The following is a 23,797-nucleotide window of genomic DNA, read 5'->3' as shown; positions in this document are numbered from 1 at the left end:
GCTAATTGTCATTTTTAAAGATTTATTATTATTTAATTAATTTAAATATTTATTTTTATATGTTAATTATTTAAAAAATAAAAAAATTATTTTTTATTTTTTTTCTATGACAAAATAAAAAAACAATATTTAAAAATACTTAACTGCACCAAAAAAATAATATTTGTAAATATTTGATATATATCTTTTAAAAAAAATAATAAAAGATTATTAAAATTTATTACTTTTTATTATCAGTTAATTATTAATGTTTGAAAATATAGAATAAAATACGTTAAAAATTACTAAACTAGAGTAATTAAATGAATGATTAAGTAGTTGCCAAAAACAACAAATTTGGACGAGTCCTAACATTTGTTGAGCTATTAATCCATCATTTTATATAGCCTCCGATGAAATTCATTATATGAGGGTGGTTGATATTCCGGTTCCAAACATTTTAAAAAGCATAGCATCACCTGACTCCTCTCACTGATTTTGCCAAGTCTCCGTTTTTGGTTTCAACTCAAACACCCCACTTTTCTAAACCAATTAAATAGGCACGTCTCAGTGTCTGACTAACCTCAGCCCAAAACAGAGCACACACTATGTAATCATTATCCCCTGCTTCTCCTTCTTCTCCTTTTTCTCCTTCTCCATAATCATCAACTTCATCTCCTTTTATTATTATGGCTGCTGATGACACTTCACTACCTTCTCAACATCATCATCAACAACAACATCTTCTTTCTCCAAACCTGCCAGCAGAGGAACACCACAAGGAAGATGATCTCATCGCGGAACTAACTCACCACATGGATCGCTTCTTGCTTCAAGATCATCATCACGATGATCATCATGACAAATACGATTTCTCATCACAACTTGTATTCTTCTTGCTTCTCTCTCTCTCTTGTTGTTTTTTCAGTTACTTTTTCTGTTATCATTTTAACAACTTGCTCTCCTCTTTTTAAAGTCATGGGACTTGATGGCTTCACCGCAATCAACTCTCTGGTCACCTTTGCCATCTGAAGCTTCCTCTCAAGAACCGTCGCCGCCACCTACACCCGGCACCACCAACAACGGACTCTGCTCCTACCAATCTCTCATCCACGAACAAATCAGAGCCATTGAAGTAAGATCGTCACACCTCATAACGCTTCATCTAATTTCATTCATTTCGTTGCTAACTTAATTGCTATGTGATTACAATGAACAGTTGTCACGGTTAAAGCAAGAGCAGGTTCTTTCATTGAAGCAGAAACTGATCAGTGAATCCGAGGACAAAGAACAAAATCACGACGACTCTTTGTGTCAGCAGAAGAAAGGTAAAGCTGGTGGCGACGGCGGCGGCGGCGGTGGCCTTGGAAGGAGGATTCGTCCGCCTCCACGGCCAGCTCCTCTGCTTCTGCAGCAGCAATGTGGTGGAGGCATGAGGGCACTCTTCCTTGGTAGTTCCGCTTCAAGAGGTGGCACCGGAGTTTTCTTGCCTCGTGCCGCCACCGCCACTGCCACCACTCCCCCACCACATTCAACCGCCAAACAAGGTAATAATAATCATAATCCATCTCATCATATATCATTTTTATCTTTTGAGAAATTTCATGTAGATAAATGGTTTTGACTTTTGACTTTTAACACTGATTAAACTACAACTAATATAAAATTTGTGGTTTAAGTTTCTTTCTTGCTTTTTCCTTTGTATAGTTATCAAATTAAATAGTTATTACTTATTAGTATAAAATTCACTGTAATTATGATTTATGGAGTAGTGATAATTATGTATCATGAGATGTGTGTGAGTGCAGTGCGTAGAAACTTAAATGTATATTGATTTTTAAAACTATTCTATCCGTATTAAATATATGTTGAAATATAAAATATAAAATATATAAATTAAATAATATATGTATTTATATTTTTTTATTAAAAGTTTTTTTATGATTATTTTTTTTTTTAGAATTTGGTGAAGATAGATCTGGTTCATTCACTTTGGGATTCTGTGTCCTTTCCCACAGTATTGTGTCGGTTTCCTTCTTGTTGAACAAGTTGGTTAGTGAAATGGAATATGAACAAGAACCATTCCTCTTTTTTAAAAAAATATTCCAATCAATTGTGTAATCTAGGAACTAAAGTGGCTTTTATCTTGAAAAGATTTCATCCTAGTTTCATCCCCCAAAAACCTATGAGAGAGGGGAAGATCTATAGTATAGTGTGGGAAATTGCCACTTTGCATGATAATAGTGACCAAATATTCTTTTAATGGAGTTTGAACTAACATGCTTGATTCTTCCCTGATTTCCTTTCGGCAAAAGTAGATGCTCTACTAATAGCAAAACTCATTACTTTACGTCATTTAATTTGTTGAGCCATAATCATGATAACATTAAAAACTATCTCTAAACTAAACAAACAAGTACAACAGTAACTCACAGCTAATCTAAAGAAACACATATTAATGAATAATAAGAAGAAAAAAAAGAATGTTTTTGCCCAGAAAAGAAAAATCTAAATTCTTCTTATCACAACAAATAACTGATTTAATAATTAATTTTGAAATATAAAAAAAAATATTTTACAAAATAAATATTATTAAAATTTTTTTATGGTATGTTTAATTTGTGTCCTTAGACACACGGTAGCAAAATCCTATAATTAATCATAGAATTTCTAATTAATACTTCATTACCATTACTAGTATCATGTTAGTTGCAAATACATGAAAATTGAATTAAGTTTTGTGTTAGCAGGTAAAGGTTGCTCCACAGTTCTGATACCTGCGAGAGTGGTACAAGCTTTGCAACAACACTTTGACCAAATGGCTGCCACAGCTGGACCCAAAGCTGCTGCCTTTCCTCCTCTCCATGGTATCCTACCCTAATTATCAAGCTACCATTTTCTTCTATATGCTTAATTAATTAATTTCCAACTGTCTAATAATTAATACTAAGTTATAATATTTATATCAGCTCAACTGTATACTTTGATTTGCATGCAAGTTATTGGTAATCACTATAAAAAGACAAATACAGCCGTATCCTTTAATATAGGGTGTTCCTATATCCATGGTATGCTTAATTAATGGCAGATAGCAATATTTCATGTCCCCATTTATTGCCCCTTTGTTTTTGGGTGCTGGAGAAATCATTTCATTTGACTAATAACAGCATAAGAAGAATGTTAAAAGACCAATAAAATTTATTATTTTTTTTGTTAGTAATTAATTATTAATATTAAAAATATGCTATTAGATTACTAGATTAAAGAATAAATTTGGGTTGATCGAATGTTCAACTTATTTGTCCAACTCAGATTCAAAAAATACTGTAGATAACAAAAAAATTATTCAACTAAAGACAAAAAATAATAAACAAAAATCATAAATTCTACTGATTTTTTAGATTTTTCATAATATAATACTGTAATAGAATTAAATATATTATTATTATTTGTATGATTTTGCAGATGTTCTAGTGAATACTAATAGGGATGGCATGTATTCACTCGAGAAGCGGCAATCACGGAAAGCACCGATCCAGAATGATATGATTCTGCCTCAAGAGTGGACGTATTAACACTTCACAAAGAGGCACATTCACATGCACTTCTTTAGCACATAGGAAAATAATGATAACAATAATAAATAATCTTAATCATAAAATTATGCAAGGAAAAGGAACTGTCCTTGAGGAGGGAATCTTTTCTCAGATGCATTGTGGGACTAGGAATGATCAATAATACATACGGATTTTTATAATAATATATTTTGTTTTAGGTAGGGTGTAAGGTACTCAAGAGCCGTGACACACAAGAATACAAAAATGTGTAAAATAATAAAGGGTATTTTACTTGTATGGCTAAGCAGTTAAGCTGCGGTGTTGACTCTCAGCGGAGGATGTCTTTTTTTTAAAATCCTTTGTAGAAAATAAATAAATAAATAATAATAATTCAGCTCAAGTTGTGGCAGGAGTTTCCTTCATCTTGTTATTTAATTAATTTGCTTTCCTTTTCCGCAGGCCATTATATACGTATATTATATGATGCAAGTATATGTATTGGTAGCATATTATTATTTTTGGTTTATTATAATTCATTCACATAGTTAACCAAGGTTCTCCTTAATTATACATTCTGGCGTCAGGAATCAAGTTGGGAGTTTGGGGTTTTTTAGATTCCAGAATCTGGAATATGGAGAACACGTCAACCTAATTGGACAAATTATTTTGTTGTGCTTTTATCATCATTATTTCTCTTTCTTTGACTAGCGTAGCATAGAATAGAATAAGATAAGGAAAGAAAACAATTTGATATCTTTTACATATTTTTTATTTTGTTAATTATTTTTAATATATCATTTTTTTCATAACATAAATGAATGAACCCAAGTAATTAAATGGGGGTAAGTGATGAAAGTTTGGGTGTTGAAGTGAGGGGTTAGTTGGCGATGATGTTGAAATGTGTGCATGTGGTGTGTGGGTGGGGTCATGAGGTGGCAGATTCCTTCCCTTTCCTTTCATTTCATTTTATTTGGTCAAACCTCCAAATATTTATAATTTTATATCTCCAAATTTATTTGCTAATTGTTAATTGTAGACTTTCATAGGGGATATAGGTACTGCTATCCCAACCGCATCTGCTATAGTGCATTAGTGCCATACGCCCATTACCCCGGTAGTTAATAAAGAAAAGAAAAAAATATAAAAACAGCAATGAAATTAAAAATTAATTATAAAATATATATTGAAATATAAAAAGACAAATATGTAGTAATTAATTTTTTTGTTTACGTAAAATTTGGAGGATGTTCCGCCTGACTTTTTTTGTAACATTAACCAAAGCTGATCCTCATCCACCAGTCCACCCACTATAATTCTAGGCCTCGACACACACAATGCTCTTTTTTTTTTGTTTGGTCATTGCACAATGCTCTTTTATGCATAACAACTTATTTATACACTAGTGGGCTCTTAGCCCAAATATCATTTTTCTCTTAGCCCAAATTAGTTTTTCACACTTGATCCCACCATTTTTCATAAACTATTTCATTTATCCCTCCTAACTCCTAACTCCTAAGAGAAAGAAATAGAGATGAAAGAAATAGAAAGAAAAAAAAAGAAAAGAAATTAAGTGTATTTTTATTTTTTTTAGACGTGTTTGAATGAAAGAAAAATAAGAAAGAAATGTTATAAAAAGATATTTTTACTCTTATATTATAAAATATATTAAAAAAAGTAAAAGGATAATATTGGAAGTAGAGAGAGAGATTTAGTTTTCTCTCCATTTTTTCTCTATTGTTAGAAATAAAAAAAATTGGTGGGTCCCACCAATATTTTTTCACCCATTTTTCTTTCTCTCCTATTTCTCTCCTCAACCAAACAAGGAAAAATAACTATTTTCCTTCCAATTTCTTTCCCTCTCTTTTCTTTCCTCCCATTTTCACCTTAAATAAACATAGTGTAAGTCCCAACTTAACTTCCTTTCAGCCAACAACAATCAAATAAAAATAAGATAATTTGTTAATTAATTTCACTTCTTTTCTAGGGGTCGCAAGTCAGCAACTATGCGGGTCGGATCGGGTTGAATGCAGAACGAGTTCATCTATCTAATATATATATAGGGTAGTTTTCTGGTGGCTAAGATTACAATGACTAAGAATGGCCAAGATTTGAGTGTCTTATAAATAGATGACATATGAAAAAGAGTATGCAGGTTTTTAGTGGGATTGATTATTATAAATGCTAGTAATTATTGTAGGACAAAAAGAAATGTCATGACCAAAATTCTGTGTATATTATATATATATATATATAGAGAGGTAGTTTTATATATATATAGAGGGTAGTTTTCTGGTGGCCAAGATTACAATGACTAAGAATGGTCAAGATTTGAGTGTCCTATAAATAGATGACATATGGAAAGGAGTATGCAGGTTTTTAGTGGGATTAATTATTATAAATGCTAGTAATTATTGTAGGACAAAAAAAAATGTCATGACCAAAATTCTGTGTATATTATATGGGCTTCTCATGTAAAACAAAAAAGTTCTATTAATCATTTTTGAGTGTATAATACCCAAAACTAAAAATCCATTATAATGATGGGTCAACAAAATTTTTTGAATTATTAATAAATAACGGTAATTTGAGGGAAAAAAAATTATGGGACATTTATATAAATTCTTGCTATTAATGTATCTGTAGCATAGATTATATGAGAGAATAAATTTATAAAATGTTTAAATTTTATAACAAAATATTATTTTAATAAAAATAACTATTAAACATTATTATTATTATTATTATTATTATTATTATTATTATTATTATTATTAAAAGAAAAATGATTGGGATTAACAATTTTTAGTATTTTTGGTAATTGTTTAGCAACATAAATATTAAATTATATTTAACAGATAAATTTTATTAATTTATGTGTATAAATTTTGAAAAATTTGAGTGAAAATAATAAATATAGGTGTAAATTAGATGCTTATTGTGTGTAAAAGATATGTAATATGAGTATAAATTATTACTGATTAAGTACGAGACAAAAATGATAATACTTATTGGCCATGTAGCATTACTTTTAATAAAAATATTTATAATAAATTAAATTAATAATATTTATCTTTTCACTTTTTGAATTCACTAAAGCTAGTACGTGTAAATCTTAAATTCATAATGTCATACTTAGGATAATTTATTTAAATAAACTAGTTGAAAATCAATAATACCATATTATATTAAAAATGGAAGCATCATAATTCTGTCATCTCAATATTGATATTTTTTTATCCTTAAATAATGTTAATTGTTTTACTATAGATAATTATTGATTATTCTTTGTAATTTTATTCTTATTCGAATTTAAATGTATTTAAAAAAAGTAATGTGATTAAGAATAAAATTTTAAAAAATATATATTTAGAATTAGAGTAACAAGATTAAGTCTAATTTATTTAGATGTAATTAAAAAAATAATCGAATAATTATATACTATAAAAATAGATATTATTGCAAAGTTAAATTAAAATTTATTTTAAAGTTAAAAATAAAATATAACTAAATTAAATATTAGAAAATTTTGGTATATTCAAAGCAAAAAATTATAATATATACTTTATTTTATATATATCATGCACTTTATCTTTTATATTCGGCATCTGCCAATACAGCCTCTTTCAAAAACATGGAAGTCTCAATATCATTACTTATTTGATCGTCAGAGTCACTATAATTTAATATTTATGTTGCTCAAAAAATTACTAAAAATACTAAAAATTGTTAATCCCAATAATTTCTCTTTTAATAATAATAATAATGTTTAATAGTTATTTTTATTAAAATAATATTTTGTTATAAAATTTAAACACTTTATAAATTTATTCTCTCATATAATCTATGCTACAAATACATTAATAGCAAGAATTTATATAAATGTCCCATAATTTTGTTTTTTTCTCAAATTACCGTTATTTATTAACAATTCAAGAAATTTTGTTGATCTATCATTATAATGAATTTTTAGTTTTGGATATTATTCACTCAAAAATGATTAATAGGATTTTTTTGTTTTACATAAGAAATCCATATAATGTACACAGAATTTTGGTCATGACATTTTTTTTATCCTACAATAATTACTAGTATAATGTGTTAAAAATAAATGTTGAATAAAAAAATATTTATTTATATAACAAAATTTAAATATTAAACCAAGATTTTTAATTAAAAATTTAGTATTTTTATTTTTATAAAAATTAAATTTATTTAGTAATATATAAATATTAAATTATAACCCAGAGATCTATTAAATTATTGAATATTGTATTTCTTTGTTATGATCAGAGTTGAGAATAGATAAGACTAAAATAGAATTGGTGTAAACTCTACTCATTACCAACACTATTCTTTTTTATTTTTATTTTTTCCCTCTCACTTGAGTCACTTCTGTCCTTCCTACCTCATTCCAAACAAGCAAAGCTAAAAAGGAAAACGAGGCTTTATCCCACGCACTAACTTCGTTATCACCTCCACCACTTAACAATGTTTGGTTTACGTGTAAAGAACAATATATCCAGCTTTTATTAAATCTCACCAATTTTTTTTTTATTAAAAGTCACAAGTCATTTTATATCAATACATAGAATTTTTTTTAAATATATGTGTTATAGGTTTAAAATTGTAAAAATTTAATTATTCTGTTGATTTAAAATTTTTAATTAAATTTCTATATTTTTTTTAATTGGATTTCTGTATTAATTTTTTTTAACTAAATCATTTTTAATAATAATTGACTTAATTTTATAAGGATCTAACTAAAAAAAATTAGTAAAAAAACTTAAATAAAAAAAGAAAAAATATATAAAAATCTAATTAAAAAAAATTTTGATGCAAAGACTTAATTAAAAAAAAATATAAAGACCTAATTAAAAATTTTAAAAAATTATAAAAAATAATAAATAATTAAACCTATTGTAAAATATGCACAGAAAAAACCGAAATGCACGGGTCGTTCTCCACCGCACCAAAACAAAAGAAAACGCATCATAGCGAGAAAGTGAGAGAGCTCTTTCAAGGGTAGAGACATTGGAGTTTGGGGAAGAAACGCATTGTCGTTTGCACTTCGAGGAAGGACACTCTATTTAGTATTTAGTTATTTACTACCATTATTACTACTAAAACCCTCTCATGCTTCTGCGTTTTCTGGGGTTTCTCGCTCAGACGTCGTTCTGCTGCTAAACGACGGCACCGACACTCCTTTTCTTCTTCTACAAGCTATAAACGACATCACTTTTACTTGCTTTTCTCGTTTCCCCGTCTCTCGCCTTCCTCCATGGTAACTGAGCTTCTGATTTCTGTTTTCGCCTTTGCTTTTGTTTTCAGATTCTTCTTCTTCTGATCTTAGCTAATGCTTTACGATTTCCATAGCTCCACGTTTTTTTTAATTTATTCAAGCTGAAGTGCTTTTTCGTTAAAAGGTGTTTGTGTTGTTCCTTTTCTCAGCTTGTGGAGTTTTATCGTTTCCATTTTTGTTTTATTACTATATTTTTTGGAACTCCAAACGAGGCGCTAGTGTTGTGGACTTGTGGTGTTTTTAGATTCTCATAGCAAAGTGCATTTTGTGAGTGCTGATTTTGGAATCGGTAACTTCTGGCTAAGGTTTTTGGAATCGCAGAATCAACAGTAGTCGCTCATTTTTTCAATTTTTTTATTTTTTATTTTTATTTTTTGCTATATCTCTTTGGATTTATCAAAATTTGAGATTGCGTTCGTTGCATTGCATGGACCACTTGTGTTTGTTTTTACTTTCTGCATATTTTGGTTCTCTTGATGTAGGTTTTTGTCCCTATGCTTCTCATTGGCTTTACCTGTTTGAATTTTGTTTAAACGAACGTTTTATTTGTTTTTATTGTTATCTATTTGTTCCCTTGTTTTTCTCATACTTTTTACCCGTTCAACCGGGTCAATTTTTGTTATCAGAATCGCTACAATTGAAACCAGAAAAACTCCACTTAGCCACACACTTGAGCCTGGCCTTTGCCCTTTACTCACTATTTACAATTACAATTTTTTTAGTCTTATCCATTCCTACCATATGTGGGATTCTCCATTTGCATGTACCCGAGGTTAATTTCTTTTATTAATTTCCCCTACTTTGTTTCTTAGTGTAGTTAATTGTTTACAGCGCTGGAGCTTGATGTACTTGATTAGTTGGTGCGGTAAATCTAACTCAATGCCGTTCCGATATCACTTATTTGTTTTGCATTTGGTTCACAACTCCATATGGTTATAAAATTTAACCAACGCAAATTAATATGGTTGTATAAGATTCCCCTTATATTGATTTAATTTTACATGTTCACTAAAATCAGCATGAAAGCTCTATTTTTGGAAGTTTTTCTTTTAATATAATCCAGCTGTGTTGTGCAGCTGTAAAGGTGAGACGAAGAATTTGCTCAACTGCAATCACTTTTGAAGAAAGGTAGTAGATTGTTTCCAGAGTGGGAGTTCGGAAAGTCTATGCAGTTGATATTAGGTTAGAACATAGTTTAACCATCTGCCAGCATGAGCAGAAAACTTAGTGATAGTTCAAAGCCAGAGAAATCTTTTTTGTCATATGCTGATCTTCATCATGAAATCACCAAAAGTGAGGAAGAGATTTCATTAGAATCCAATGATAATCATCTAAAGCAAGAGGACTGTAGAATGGCAAGCGAGGAAGATGAGCTGGTGAAGTACATGTCAAAGTTGCCTGGCTATTTAGAGAGAGGTGTAAATATTAACGAGAAGGTTTTGAATGTTGGGGTCCTAGACTGGGCTCGTCTGGAGCAATGGAAGTGTGGCTATAAGCACGTACCTGATAGAAGTAGCCAGAGCTTGTCATCTACTAGTCATACATCATCTTCTACATCAGCAGATGGATTCTCTGGTAAGTCTAACAGAGGTCCTAGTTTGTCTCCTTGTCAAAGGATATTCCGTCCATCAATTCAATCTCACTCTGTGGCATCTTCAGTGCAAGAGAACCCTGGAGTTGTAAAATCCTTTGGAGGAGGTGTTGGGAATTTTCAGAATGTTGGAGGAGGTCGCCATAGTAACGGTGTCACAAATGGCAAACATGTTCGAGCTGGTGATCATCTTCCCCAAAACTATCCTACCATTATACCCAAAGTATGCAAAAGGGAAAGTACAAATCCATATAATGATAGGGAAAGTGGCATCTTGCCAAATGTCCGTGGGTATGAGACAGCATCATGTACTAAGCTGGAAATCAACAAGCAAAATGGTGGATCGGAAAAGAGAGTGGAGAATTTGAGCAAATCAAATATTGATACTGTTGACCAGGGTGCAGTCAGGGAAAGCAAACCCATTGTCGTTCTTTTGCCTAGAGACAACCCCCAAAACAGTCATTGTGCAGCTCCTAATATGCAAACATCCTCAGATTTTAAGTTAGGAACTCCTTCTCTGACAAAATATTCAGAAAAAGTTAAGGAACATTCCCACAAACATGCCTGTCATCTGTCAAATGAAGTTAGCAGTAGCTGTTCACAGTTTAAAGGGTCAGGATCTAGTCCCACAGATCTAGAAAGCATCAAAGTTCCAGCCTCTACCATTTCTGCACCATTTCCTGTAAAAGGGGGAATAAGCCCATGCAAATCTAGAAAGACTGAGGAAAGGAAACAAACAATTGCCACAACTTTATCTGCTAATGGGCCTCCCCATGGAATAAATCAGAAAGTAACTACTGAGAAGTCAAGAAGCTCCTCGCCTTTTCACCGCCTAGGCATCAGCATTGGCTTTACTAGCAAATCTGGCTGTAAGGACACTTCGCATGTGCCACATCAGAGCTCTTCAGCAACTCTTAAATCTAGTTCAGAACATGTCAGGGGTTATGCTAGGTCCAACATATCGGGCAATGATAGAGCTGGGGATGCTGCCAAAAGCAGGACCAGCCCTTTAAGGAGGTTATTGGATCCACTGCTAAAACCGAAGGCAGCAACTTCCAGTCACTCCATGGAGTCATCTCAGAAAGATTCAATGTTAATAAATAAGAATTCCAGGTTAAGTAATGAGAAAATCTCTATTCTTATGCCTGAAAGAGAATCGGACAGGGACCACAGGGTAGGTTGTGCCACAATAAATGCTGCTAATTCATCAAAGGACAAGAAATACATGGCATCAACGTTTCAAGGTTTTTTGAGAATTGCTGTGAAAAATGGCCAGCCCCTTTTCACATTTGCTGTTGACAACAATAGCAACATTCTAGCAGCCACTGTGAAGAGCTTACCTGTCTCAGCAGAGGATGAATGCAAATGTATATATACCTTTTTTACCTTTAGGGAAAATAAGAAGAAGAATGGAATTTGGATGAATCAAACAGGCAAAAGCAAAGGTCCTGATTACATTCACCATGTTGTTGCCCAGATGAAGGTTTCTGATTTGCACCATTATGATTCAGCCAGTCAGAACTTTGTGAACTCTTCAGCGAAAGAGTTTGTTTTGTTTTCAGTAAAGCCAAGGCAGGGTGATTCTCAGGTCACTGACTACCAGCCAAATGATGAGCTTGCTGCTATTGTTGTCAAATCACCTAGAGCCATCAACGTCATGAAGTACGAGCATCAGAGCAGTTGTCAAAATGACATTATTAAAAACAATGTAGGGGTAACAGTGGTGCTTCCTGGTGGTGTTCACAGTCTTCCAAGTAATGGTGGGCCTTCTTCACTAATTGAGCGATGGAAAACAGGTGGATCATGTGATTGTGGTGGTTGGGATTTGGCTTGCAAACTTAAGATTTTTGCAAATGAAAAACATACCTGTGGAAAATCAGGAACGTCCAAAGCTTATCTTTCAGATCGATTTGAGCTTTTCCTCCAGGTATTTTTTTGTTGATTAATGTCATTGCCTCCTAATTATTTTCTCTGTTTTGATTGCAGTTGATTATCATATGGATAACTAGTTACTAATGTGCATCGTGAATATCAATGCTAACTACAGGGGAATGACCAAGACCAAGGACACCAACCTGCTTTCAGTTTTTCCCCATTCAGACCTGGTATATATTCAGTAGCTTTTGATTCGTCGCTCTCACACTTGCAAGCTTTCTCCGTCTGCATTTCGCTAGTGGATGGCAGGATGCCATATGAACTTTGTCGATCAAGAGACTCCACTGGAGTAAAAAACCTGAGAGAAATGATGTTGGCACAAACAGAAGAATTAAAGGCTTTTGGTACTTCGGAGGACACTCCTGCAAGTTATGTGGCTTATCCTCCTCTCTCTCCTGTTGGTAGAGTCTAAAGTTAAACATGGAGTAGAGTCTACTTCTGATATTTCCTTAACTGCATTGAATGTGCAATAAGAGAAACCCGAAAAGAATGGTTTTCCCACAGAGATTAGCATCAGTTACTCGAATCTACCGCATATAGATAATAGCTTCACAAGTTCATGACTTGATCTGTTGTGGCAAAGCGGAATATGAGAGAAGAATGATAATCCCTTTTTACTCCATTCTTCCAACAGAAGCAGGTATTCAAATTGTACTGTTTGATAAACTATGATTATGAGATATCAATCAATGAAGTGTGAATAGTTGAAGCAAGCTGTATTTTGTAGCCTCTAGTATAGTAGTATTTCTTAAATATTTGTATCTATTACTTGGTTGAATATCAAATCAATGAATAAAATCATGCATCCTGACTTTAGAGTCGTATCCATTACTATCTCAAGGCAATATATATAAACTTGATCACCACGGTGTGACAACAAAGGCTCACATACACTGAAAGAAGGAAGTATCTGCTAGATGGTGCTAGTTCTTGTTGCCATGGTGATTACTCAAGTCTTTCATCGCATTTTCTAATTTACAAATTGCAGAACGGGTTGAGTCAGTTTTCATCTTACTATATATGCATATGCTTTTATTGATAATAGCTTTCATGACTGGAACTTTGAACTTGTTCTTGGGCTCAAACATCGAGAGAAAAGAGGGGGGGGGGTTGTTTATCTTCTAGGGAGTAAAGATGGTTTGTAGTGCTATATTGTATAAAAGTTTTACGCTTTAGTATTCATATATGAAGTTGGGGAATAGGGACTCATTCAAGGATGACTAATTCTTTGTTATTGCTGATCATTCATTTACGGACAAACAGCAATTCAAACTTTTGACGTGTTGGTTAAGTTTGCAAAAAGGGTGTAGCATATGAGCCCACACAACACATTTAATCATGATTCAAAATCTAGGCAAGAGCCAAGAATATATTTTGTTACAACATTTAAGGTATTGGAGTGAATTGATGGTGCAATTGTGCAACAGTAGCCATGGTCCAATCATGCAACTACTTGTTAGTAGTTAATTCTCCTTTCCTTTCAATGTTGGTTTTCATTTTCAAAACCTTTTCTTTTTCTATAACCGGAATCCAGACACAGTTATTCACTGGTTGCTACGTCACAAATGGCCCCTTTGTTCTGGTTTCTCTGATTTTCCCCTTTCCTATCATCAGAGCCACCGCCCATTGCACTGCTGTTTTACCTTTTCTTCTTCTGTACTCATAATTAACATGACTATTTCCCCCTCCCTCCCTCTGTAATATGTTAAATGTTTGTCCTTCTTTTTCAGTGTCTCAAAGGTCAAAGACTCAAAGCACTCCATTTCCATGCAAATGACGTACTCCTCAGCGAGAACAAGCTCTTTAGTGAAAAACACACAAACCCAGGGGTAATAAGCCCTACTAACTCTGCTTATTCTTGCTCTGTTCCCACCATCACTTTTAGGGTACTCTTCACTCTTTAATAACCATATAATAATTATTAAGTAAAGCCCTTTCAATTACTACCAAACAATTGTACTATGCCACTAGTCACTAAGCTATTTATTTACATACCACCATGGAGAGTCTAATTAATTAATTAATTAATTTATCTCTCTATCTTGGTCAGTCAAAAAATGTTCAAAGTGACTGCACTTTCTGTATATGTATATGTATTCAAAATTTAAAACCATAAATTGGCCTAGCTAGTTAACCATTGGTCACATATTTATTCATCATATCTTTATCTTGCAGCTCTTATCTTCAATTTGATATATCTAAAAATACAAAAGCCACAAACACAGCTAAAGCATGTCACGGAACTAAAACTAACTTCTTGTAAGCAATCCACATATCCAGTGAACTCATCTTTTTCTGTTTGGCTTTTGAGGATCGAAGAACATTCCAGTCCAGCTTATCTACATTTGTTTTCTGAAAGAGCCGAGACTATTTTTTGGAGCAGAATGATTATCATCATCATCATCATCATTTTTTGGTGATTTGTTTGGATATTGATCTTCACAATTTACTTCAGACTGTTTCCTCTTCACCATTGCCATTGACACGTTCCGAACCTTCTGTTGTAGAGTTGTTTTCTCTGAAACAATGAATCAAATTTAAGTTCACACAGTTAGTACAAATTTAGGCCTTCTCTATTTTTATTATTTTCATTTAACCAAAGCGAAAGCGAGGATGACAAATAAACCGACCTAAACGACTCATTTCCACTTTGAGTTCTAGAAATATTAGTTTCAGCAGCTGGCTGCTGAAGTTTAGCTTCTTCCTCATTTAATTTCTACAGAGGCATTGCTTTATCATTAAAACATAATCACAAGAAATAGCACAATATTCAGAACAAGGAAAAAGCTTTGAAATTATTGATCTTCACACTCACATCAACAGAAGGATTAAAACTTTGAAGTGACATACGACCTCTTGCTGCCCCTGGATGGGGATCACCTTCCATTATGAGTTGGTCTGCCCCTGGATGGGGATCACCTTCCATTATGAGTTTATGACCACACCGCATAGGAAAATAAAACAACAAATGAAAATGATAGTTCCAGATTAAAAGTAATTATATATCAGATCTCAATAAAAATTTTAGCACAAGCATAAGAAGGGTAAAACACTAAAACAACTCAAATCATTAAAACAACTCAAATCATTAGTTATACAGATTGAATCTATTTAAGTGTGGGTTACAAAGACCGAGTCAAAATTGCAGAGTTAAGGCAGCCTCGCAGCGCCGCCGGGGGGTGCTTGCTTATGACAACCGTGTGCACATACATTGATAGCTGCACTCAACCAGCGTTGATGCACCAGATCCCATCGGATTTTATCTAAAGTTGCATCGCATAAGATATAATAACATGTCTAAATTTGTAAGGCTAAAACCACCCAACAGTAGATAACCATATCCCTCGGACCAAAAGTAATTAAAGCCAACCATCTTAGAACCTAGAAACAATAGTCATTCTCTAAAGCCTAATTCATTAATATTAGAAGAACACTGCTGTTTCAATAAGCAGCAATCAAGAAAAATCAATGCCAGTACAATTCACAAGTTGCTATGAGAATTCTTACTGTTCATTGTTCAGAAAATGCAACTCAATGTTAAAAAAGACCACATAATTGCAATTGGGAGGTTTTCTCCTTTTAAAAGATGAGGAGTTAAATTCATCATGCACCAATCACGGAAATAAAAGGCTCAATTCATTCAAGAATCATGAGTTTCTAGGAAGTGGGCTGTGGAAACCAAAATTCAGTAGGTACACAGTGTCTTCTGTGTGGTAGAAAACAACCAAATTATTGTGCAGAGTTAATCAATTATTCGACTTCACCAAGAATTTTAAAATATTTTTAAAATCTAATCTAATCTAATATCTAATATTATTCTTCTAATAGAGAATTTTCAAGTAAGTGGAATTCCAGAGGTCAACGATGAGATCTAACCGGCAGCAAGAACAGATTTACATGGCCACTGAGCTTTCAAAGTCGGCAGCAGCAGAGACTAAAAGAGGTCACTGCAAAATCTTAATTTGTTCATGGCATGGAGATTTCCTGCTACATTTCTTTTTCTTCATGGCATGCTCCTGACAACAAGGTCCTGTTATACTTTCTCTTTACTCTTATTTTAATCTATAATGTTAGCTATGAAGTTAGGTTGCTCAAAGTTTGGAATCTTTAATTGTTGTTTATCTTCCAACTTCATTTAAAAGTTTTAAATTTTGTGATCTTTGCCATGATTTATTTTTTTTATATAAATAAATTGGTTTGGGGTGCAAGATGAAGGAGCAACCTGAATCTGCTGATTTCAAAGCAAAAACATGATGGTAGTCTTTATTTACCATCAAATTAAATTCTATTTACTTTGAAAAATGACGGTCTATATTTACATAGATTTGTATTCAAATTTTATGTTTTTGTAGAGTTTAGGGACAGATATGGGATGCACCATACATGTACTCAATTTACATGTTAACCAAGCATTGAATATCAATTTATAAAGTGTTAATGATGATAGAGTTGAAGAAAAACACACTACAGAATGGCAGATAAAGGATAAAAAGTTAAAATCTAATGGATTTACAGTAAACAAAGGTTTCTGCAGAGATAGAAGGATTGCAGATTTAAGAGAATGGAGAGAAGGGAAAGGAAAATATGCATCAAGGAGAAAGAAGGCACACACGTAGCGGATACTATCCTCTCCAACAAAGAAAGCCACAAGAATAGTGGCTTGTTCTACTCAATGAAGAACGCGACATTTGATATAGTGTGTATTGAACAAGTATACTTCACAAACATCACATTTGTGTAACCTATTCTTAAATAAACTATGAGACATTTTTTCTTTTATGCACAAAAATTTCTGTTTTCCCTTTCCCTTAAATCTTAAACTTCCTGTAAGTTCATTAGTTTTTATGCTATATCTGCCATTCTGTAGTGTGTTTCTCTTTTCATTCTGATATTCTCTTTACTAAAAATGTGAGTGCTTTAATTTCTTTCTTTTCATTTATCATAATTTCTTTTTTGGTTTATGATTGAGACTCTAAACCCTTAGAAAATGTGTTTAAAGTGTGAGTTTATTTAACCTGCCATTTTCAACACTCTTACGGATTTACTTGTTTTACTTATATGTTGATGTTAAGGTCTTAATTTCCATTTGGAAATTTGCATATACATGGTCTTGAATTTGAAGTCAGTTTTCAATGGCACTCCCCACTGATTTGCTTTTCTAATATGCACTCTTAGAATGTGCATTTTTCCTTCTTTTTAAGCATTGTACAACAAAGAGTTCATTAAAAATTTATGTTTTCTTCACACAACGATAAGTAGTTTCATTCTTGTGTCTAAAATGATGATTATCTTATCTTCTTATTTTTTCTTTTTCTGCTGGATGGTTGTAATTTAGCCTCTAGAGTCTAAAATGGAAAACAGGAATCAGTTCCAGGAACTTTCAAAGGCCAAATACAATTGTCTTTTGTTTGGTAAGACTTCTAGAACCTGGATGATTTCATCACTAACACATTCTCGTGTTTATATTTACATTTTTATATTTTCAGATCTTGATGATACCTTTATCCTGTTAGTTCTGGATTATCAGCGGATATAACGAAAAATATTCAAGGTAATCAATCAGTTAAACACTTTATGATCTCAGTATCTGATTGCTTATAACTTGTATCTCAAGTTGTGATTGTTTAATTGAATCATTGCACAGATTACATGCTTCAAAAACTTGATATGGAAGAGGCTAAAGTTTCTGAATTGTGCTATTCACTATACAAGGTTTATGGGACAACAATGGCTGGTCTCAAGGTACTCAATTAACCTTCATTAAGAATTTTGTTTTCTTTTTCTTCTTATAAACGATTAATTATATACATGCAATTGTGATGGAGCCTTTGGATATGACTTTGACTAGGATGACTTTCATGGGTAAATGCCTTTACAAATTGGTCATTTTTTTCATGTGTCCATCTTCTAGTATAATGAATTGATGTTAAATATGCATCTATTTTGTTGTACAGATTTGTTCATGGGAGATTGCCATATAAGTTGCTGAAAGCTGATCCTGTTCTTATTGGATGGTTAACAAAGTAGATATATAATAAGTTTTAAGCTGTGACAGATGTTTCAATTGAAACTACTTTGGAACCTTCCTAGAATACTTGACCCCTTCAGATTTCTCAGCTTTCCACAGTTCTGGAAGTGCTTCCTTCATATTATGTATACTCTCTAATGCATGATCTATTCCTGGAAATACCCACCTGCTTTCATATTATATTTAGATTTCACATGAAATGCATAGATTTGTATGGATTTAAATGCATACTACTACACTAAATGGACATCAAACTAAAACCTAAAACAAATTTTCTTTAATGCTAGTCATTATGAAAAAACCTAAAACAAGTTTACTTTAGGCTCATCAGTGTAATTATGAAGTGAGTAATTACCACTATAGTGTGAAGGCCCAATGATTTGTCCGTGGTTAAACCTTTTTTAGGTTTTTCATAATGATTAGCATTAAAGTAAACTTGTTTTAGGTTCTAGTTTGATGTCCATTTAGTGTTGTAGTATGCATTTAAATCCATACAAATCTATGCATTTCATGTGAAATCTAAATATAATATGAAAGCAGGTGGACACTTCCAGGAATAGATCATGCATTAGAGAGTATACATAATATGAAGGAAGCATTTCTAGAACTGTGAAAAGCTGCTGAGAAATCTGTAGGGGTCAAGTATTCTAGGAAGGTTTCAAAATTATGAAGGGGTCAAGTATTTTAAGAAGGTTTCAATTGAAACATCTGTCACAGCTTAAGCTTATTATATATCTACTTTGTTAACCATCCAATAATGTTATTGTTATTAGAAAGAATGGGATTATAATTATATAGTTAAGTTTCTATTAGCAACTTGTTATTTCCTTTTGTAAAGGCAAGGCGAAATACTTGTGTGGCACAAAATATTAAGTAATGAGAAGAAATTGAGAAAATAATTGGCTAATAAAGCATCACAAATAAGTCGAAATGTAGTAGCTATTATGGACAAAAGATATTCCTCAGTTTCTACATGTGATAATTTCATGATTCAAGAGGTACTACTACTATTAACTAAGAATGATCAATATACTGCACAAGAAGAATCATGATATGCAATAATGAAATCAATGGAAAAATAGCCTAATAAGGATCAACTATTCAATGAATACTTCTTTCCGGTGAAAGCTTGGAATTTTGGTGCTTCTTCCTTCTGTGATGACTCTTGCTTTGTCACAAATCATTTTTTTTATGATATGCTTAATTTGTGCTCTTAGCAAAACCTTTTTTTTATAAATGGAAGAAGATTGTATGTAATTCAGTATAATGATTAGTTGGTAGTAATTTTCAAATAACCTATTCTAATTCCTAAGTATTTCATAATACAAAATTGTCTATGTTTTTGTTTTTTTTTTTTTTCATGTAATCATCTCTCTAATGTCACCCAATTCTTATCGTAGCTAATCTAATTATGGTTTATCCATTTTATTTATGATAAAAGACATTCAAAACAAAGAATTAGACTAAAAAAATAACAAAAATATATGTTTAATAAAAATTGTTGTCTAATAATAATTAATCTTTACTTTCCGAGCGCTGGAGATGCTTGAGCACGAATATTGCTATCTCAATAACAAATTACATGAATTATTCCAAGTAAATTAAAGTTGCACTCTAATAATAATTAAGTTCTATTAAATTAAATTATTGTACATTAAGGCTTTGTTTGGATATACCGATATAGAGAAGAAAATAGAAGGAAAGAAAATAAGAAGAAAAAAAATGAGAAGAAAAAAATAGAAGGAAAAGTAGAGTTATTTGTGTGTTGTTTGGATTAAAAGAAAATAGATGGAAAGATATAATAATATATTAAAGGTTTAATTACTCTGCAGGTTTCTATAGTTTCACTGAATTTTTAATTAAGTTCTTATATTTTTTTTCTTTTCAATTGGATCCCTATACATTATTTTTTTTTCAATTTAGTCCCTACCGTCACAAATCTGTTTAAAATAACAGAATATTCTATTAAAAAATCGAATATTCTTATAATTAGATTAAAATAATTAATTAAAATCTCTTCTATTTTTTAAAATACTAATAGTACTCTTTGCATTTATCCCCAAATTAAAAAACCCTAACCAGTCCTAAGTTAGTTTCCTAAGATCTGAATTGAGTTTCTCCTCCGTCGCACTCTGCTGTCGTCTTCCGTGGCGTCGTCCTTGTCCGTCGCTGGGTGGTCATCGCCCTTCTGCATCGTCCACAGGTGCTCTGCTCTGCTTGTCTGCCTTGCCCATTGCATCGCCTCGTCTCGCCTTGTCTCACCGCGTCTCGCCTCGAATCGCCGCTCTTCAACTCCGTCTTGCTTCCTGGATTGGCTCTGCAACAACGTGTGGCTGCTAAAAAATTATGGTAGCGATTAAAATGGGAATGAAGCAGCAGAAAGAGTACGATGGCGATGGTGCTGCTGCTGTTTCTTCCACATAGAAAATGGTGTTTGCTTACTATGTCACTGGTCATGAATTTGGCCACGCAACTCGTGTTGCGGAGGTAACCTCTCATTTCTCATCCTCATTCTCATTGTCATTATCGTTCATGATTCATTATTTGGATATTGCATTGCACTTAAGTTTGAATTGCAATTTCAATTTCAATTGCATGTATATATGTAGGTGGTGAGGCATCTAATCCTTGCTGGTTATGATGTTCATGTGGTCACTGCTGCTCCTGAATTTGTTTTCACCAACGAAGTGCATTCTCCTTACTTATTCATGTCGATAGATACATTTTTTAAGGATTAGTGTAAAAATGGTCATGTTTCTGTAATGTTTAGGACCAAGATTTTTTTGTATTGTGCGTCTTTCTCTTATTTTTTTCTTTATATGGAATATACATGGCTTTTAAGTGTTATAATCTCATCTTGTCTGCATCACCAAGCAAACTTGTATCATGATTAATGAAAAAGGTTATAGAGATTTGTATATGTAATGTCAAACATGATTAGAATAGAGTTATTTTAATGATAAATCTGCTTAGAATTTTATAAATCGAAGCTGAATTACTCGTTGGCATAATTTAAACAGATTTAATAGGAAAGAAAAACTATATATATACAAAAGGAAGTTTTATTCAGGGCTAAAAAAAATAATATAAAGAATACAATAGTCTATTAATATTTGAAAGCAATGAATTTATCTTTTTCTAAAAATTTATTCCCTATTACTTTGTCATTCAGATTTTTTTAAAAGAAAAATCATTTTCTTCATTCAAAGGAAAAAAATGTATACGGATGAATTTTGTAGAAAAACAAAGAATTTATCCAATATTTTTTCCAACTAAAGATAAATTTATGCTTTAACTAAAAATATTCTAAAGATATTTATCATCAGACAATTTTAATTGGTTTTTATTTTTATTATTTAGTTTTGTTTTTATAAACTATGAAATCAAGTCCTTGTTGAAAAACTTTGAATAACACATGGTAGGGATATTTATTAATAGACGAATGTTAATTTATTCTACGTAGAGTAAGGAGTATAACGCTTTCTAAAAAATGATTTACTATTTTTTACGTCGTAAAATCATTAGATAGGGATTATAGAAATATTTTTTATTGAATATTTATAATTTTTTTGAATTTTTAATTAAGTTTCTATACTTTTTTTCTTTTCAATTAGGTCCCTAGAATTATACAAGTAATTTCACAATTTATTAACATTTTTTTAACGTTTAACGTTAACAAGGACTAAATTAATAAAAAAAATAATGTATAAAGATCCAATTGAAAAAAAAAAGTATAAGAATCTAATTGAAAATTCAATAAAACTATAAAGACCTGTAGAATAATTAAACCTATATTAAAACTACTAAAACTAAAAGAGTAAATATGATATTTTAATTATGTTGGTCCATCTCCATCGATTTTCTTGGCAAGATTGAGAAGAAATTCTTTTTATGGACTTCACATATTTTTTTTATTTTTCATTCAATTTCTCTTGTCAAACAAAAAAAAATTGAGTTTTTCATCCAATTTCATCTCTTACATTTTTTTTTTCTTTTCAAATTCCACTTATCCAAACACACTGTAAAGTAAATTTGATGGTAATACTGTTAATAATGAATAGATTGAACAGCAAGGTGCTTTGGCAGCAGGAGTAAGGTACCCGGTGCAGAAAAATTATCAGAGCAAATCAAAGAAGGGATATGATTGGATTCAAACTAGGAGTTTCCTTTTTTTTTTTAGTTTTATTTTGATATTTTCTACGGTGATAAATTTATATGTATCGATACATTTAAAATATAGTATTTACTACGGTAGGATAATAAATTCATACATATCGATACATTAAAAATATAGACAAATAATAACAAATTAAATAAAATTTATTTTCCACATCAACATTTAATTTTTTTTAAATATATATTATATCACTATTTTTACTAATATACCTGTTCATACCCTGGCCCAATAACAAAGGTCCAGGCCCAACTAAAAGGCATAGTCAAAAGGATTAAGCCTAGCTAAGTACCGACCTTCATATAAGAAGTCGGTATCAACCACGACTTGCTTTAAAGAAGTCGGGCATGAGATTAGCTGGCAGATAAACACTCATTCAAATGAGTAACCGCCCCTAAAATCTCTCTAACCGCTTCGTTAAGCCATATCTTAACCTCCCCAAGATAATGGGACGATTAACACCCTAAAGATACGACACTACTCCAACGGTGGTTATTGGCTCACCACTATAAATACACTGACACCCCTCAGGTATCTCTAAGCCCAATACTCTCTAGGCCTGCTCACACTCTTGCTAACTTAGGCATCGGAGTGTCTTCGCAGGTACCACCCCCCATTCACTCACGAGCACAAGTCGGACGGAGTCTCCCGAGTCCCATACTCACACGGAAACTTCCTCCTTCACACATTTGGGCCAGTCAACGCCATCCATTCAGACAATCTCCGGTTACCCACTGTAACAAAAGTACCTCAAAGAGGAGATGGAGCGGCGAAAAGAGTTAGAAAGAAAACTCTTACAGCTAGAGTCCTCCCTCAAGAACTCCCGCGATGAACAAGAAGACCAACTCTCGGGCGGAGAAGATCCTTTCAGTGAGGACATAATGAGGGCAAAAGTTCCAAGGAACTTCAAAAGCGCTGATATGGACCTCTACGATGGAACCACGGATCCAAAGCATCATCTGAGCAACTTCAAAAGTCGGATGTACCTGGCTGATGCTTCCGACGCTACGCGATGCAAGGCCTTCCCGACCACTTTGTCGAAAGCAGCGATGAAGTAGTTCGATAGCCTTCCCCCGAGATCAATCACCAGCTTTGAAGACCTCTCAAGGAAGTTTTTGATGAGGTTCTCAATTCAGAAAGACAAGGTAAAACATGCACCGAGCCTCCTGGGAATAAAACAGGAGGTCGAAGAATCTTTACAAGCCTATATGGAAAGGTTCAACAAAGCATGTTT

General features: G+C 32.4%; 3 protein-coding genes, 1 long non-coding RNA gene and 1 pseudogene across 6 annotated transcripts in view; 4 read left to right on the top strand and 1 right to left on the bottom strand.

The window, feature by feature from the left end:
- The first annotated feature begins 415 nt into the window (after positions 1 to 415).
- LOC107461502 (uncharacterized) lies at positions 416 to 3,936 on the top strand. The gene is made up of 5 exons (XM_016080018.3): positions 416 to 866; positions 956 to 1,114; positions 1,199 to 1,526; positions 2,730 to 2,846; positions 3,445 to 3,936. Exons 1-5 carry the CDS (start codon positions 669 to 671, stop codon positions 3,552 to 3,554), a joined length of 912 nt encoding a protein of 303 aa, XP_015935504.1. The 5' UTR covers positions 416 to 668; the 3' UTR covers positions 3,555 to 3,936.
- A 4,561-nt stretch (positions 3,937 to 8,497) lies between these two features.
- LOC107461473 (uncharacterized) lies at positions 8,498 to 14,245 on the top strand. Of its 3 annotated transcripts, XR_008002066.1 has the most exons (4): positions 8,498 to 8,817; positions 9,912 to 12,353; positions 12,474 to 13,001; positions 14,092 to 14,245. XR_008002066.1 is itself a non-coding variant. In XM_016079971.3 (3 exons), the coding sequence occupies exons 2-3, from the start codon at positions 10,047 to 10,049 to the stop codon at positions 12,771 to 12,773; spliced, it is 2,607 nt and encodes an 868-aa protein (XP_015935457.1). In that variant the 5' UTR covers positions 8,498 to 8,817; positions 9,912 to 10,046; the 3' UTR covers positions 12,774 to 13,074. The 3 variants fall into 3 exon arrangements, 2 of the variants coding, with proteins under 2 accessions (XP_015935457.1, XP_015935458.1); XM_016079971.3 differs by lacking the exon at positions 14,092 to 14,245 and having other exon boundaries at positions 12,474 to 13,074; XM_016079972.3 differs by lacking the exons at positions 8,498 to 8,817; positions 14,092 to 14,245 and adding an exon at positions 8,846 to 9,607 and having other exon boundaries at positions 12,474 to 13,074.
- Positions 14,246 to 14,529: 284 nt separating this feature from the next.
- On the bottom strand, positions 14,530 to 15,400 carry LOC107461381 (uncharacterized; annotated as a pseudogene).
- Positions 15,401 to 15,863: 463 nt separating this feature from the next.
- LOC107461380 (uncharacterized) lies at positions 15,864 to 18,538 on the top strand. The gene is made up of 6 exons (XR_002366661.2): positions 15,864 to 16,053; positions 16,190 to 17,072; positions 17,697 to 17,772; positions 17,848 to 17,912; positions 18,006 to 18,103; positions 18,316 to 18,538. It is a non-coding gene; the product is annotated as an uncharacterized LOC107461380 (long non-coding RNA).
- A 4,786-nt stretch (positions 18,539 to 23,324) lies between these two features.
- Positions 23,325 to 23,797, top strand: part of LOC127741223 (uncharacterized) — a 10,994-nt gene continuing 10,521 nt past the window's right edge. Inside the window, exon 1 of the mRNA XM_052253293.1 lies at positions 23,325 to 23,433. Within this exon, the coding sequence (XP_052109253.1) occupies positions 23,325 to 23,433 (109 nt within the window). The remainder of the gene's footprint in view (positions 23,434 to 23,797) is intronic.

The sequence above is a fragment of the Arachis duranensis genome, chromosome 8 (genome assembly GCF_000817695.3).
Source record: "Arachis duranensis cultivar V14167 chromosome 8, aradu.V14167.gnm2.J7QH, whole genome shotgun sequence".
NCBI classification, from domain to species: domain Eukaryota; kingdom Viridiplantae; phylum Streptophyta; class Magnoliopsida; order Fabales; family Fabaceae; genus Arachis; species Arachis duranensis.
Note: the sequence above shows the minus strand (reverse complement) of the source record. Positions and strands in the feature narration are given on the sequence as shown.

Excerpts from the sequence above, each read along its gene's own strand:
- LOC107461502 (XM_016080018.3), top strand. The coding sequence starts at position 669 with ATGGCTGCTGATGACACTTCACTACCTTCTCAACATCATCATCAACAA. Across the intron at positions 867-955 it reads ACGATTTCTCATCACAACTT|TCATGGGACTTGATGGCTTC; the intron begins GTATTCTTCTTG and ends CTCTTTTTAAAG. Across the intron at positions 1,115-1,198 it reads AACAAATCAGAGCCATTGAA|TTGTCACGGTTAAAGCAAGA; the intron begins GTAAGATCGTCA and ends TACAATGAACAG.
- LOC107461473 (XM_016079971.3), top strand. The coding sequence starts at position 10,047 with ATGAGCAGAAAACTTAGTGATAGTTCAAAGCCAGAGAAATCTTTTTTG. Across the intron at positions 12,354-12,473 it reads GATTTGAGCTTTTCCTCCAG|GGGAATGACCAAGACCAAGG; the intron begins GTATTTTTTTGT and ends TGCTAACTACAG.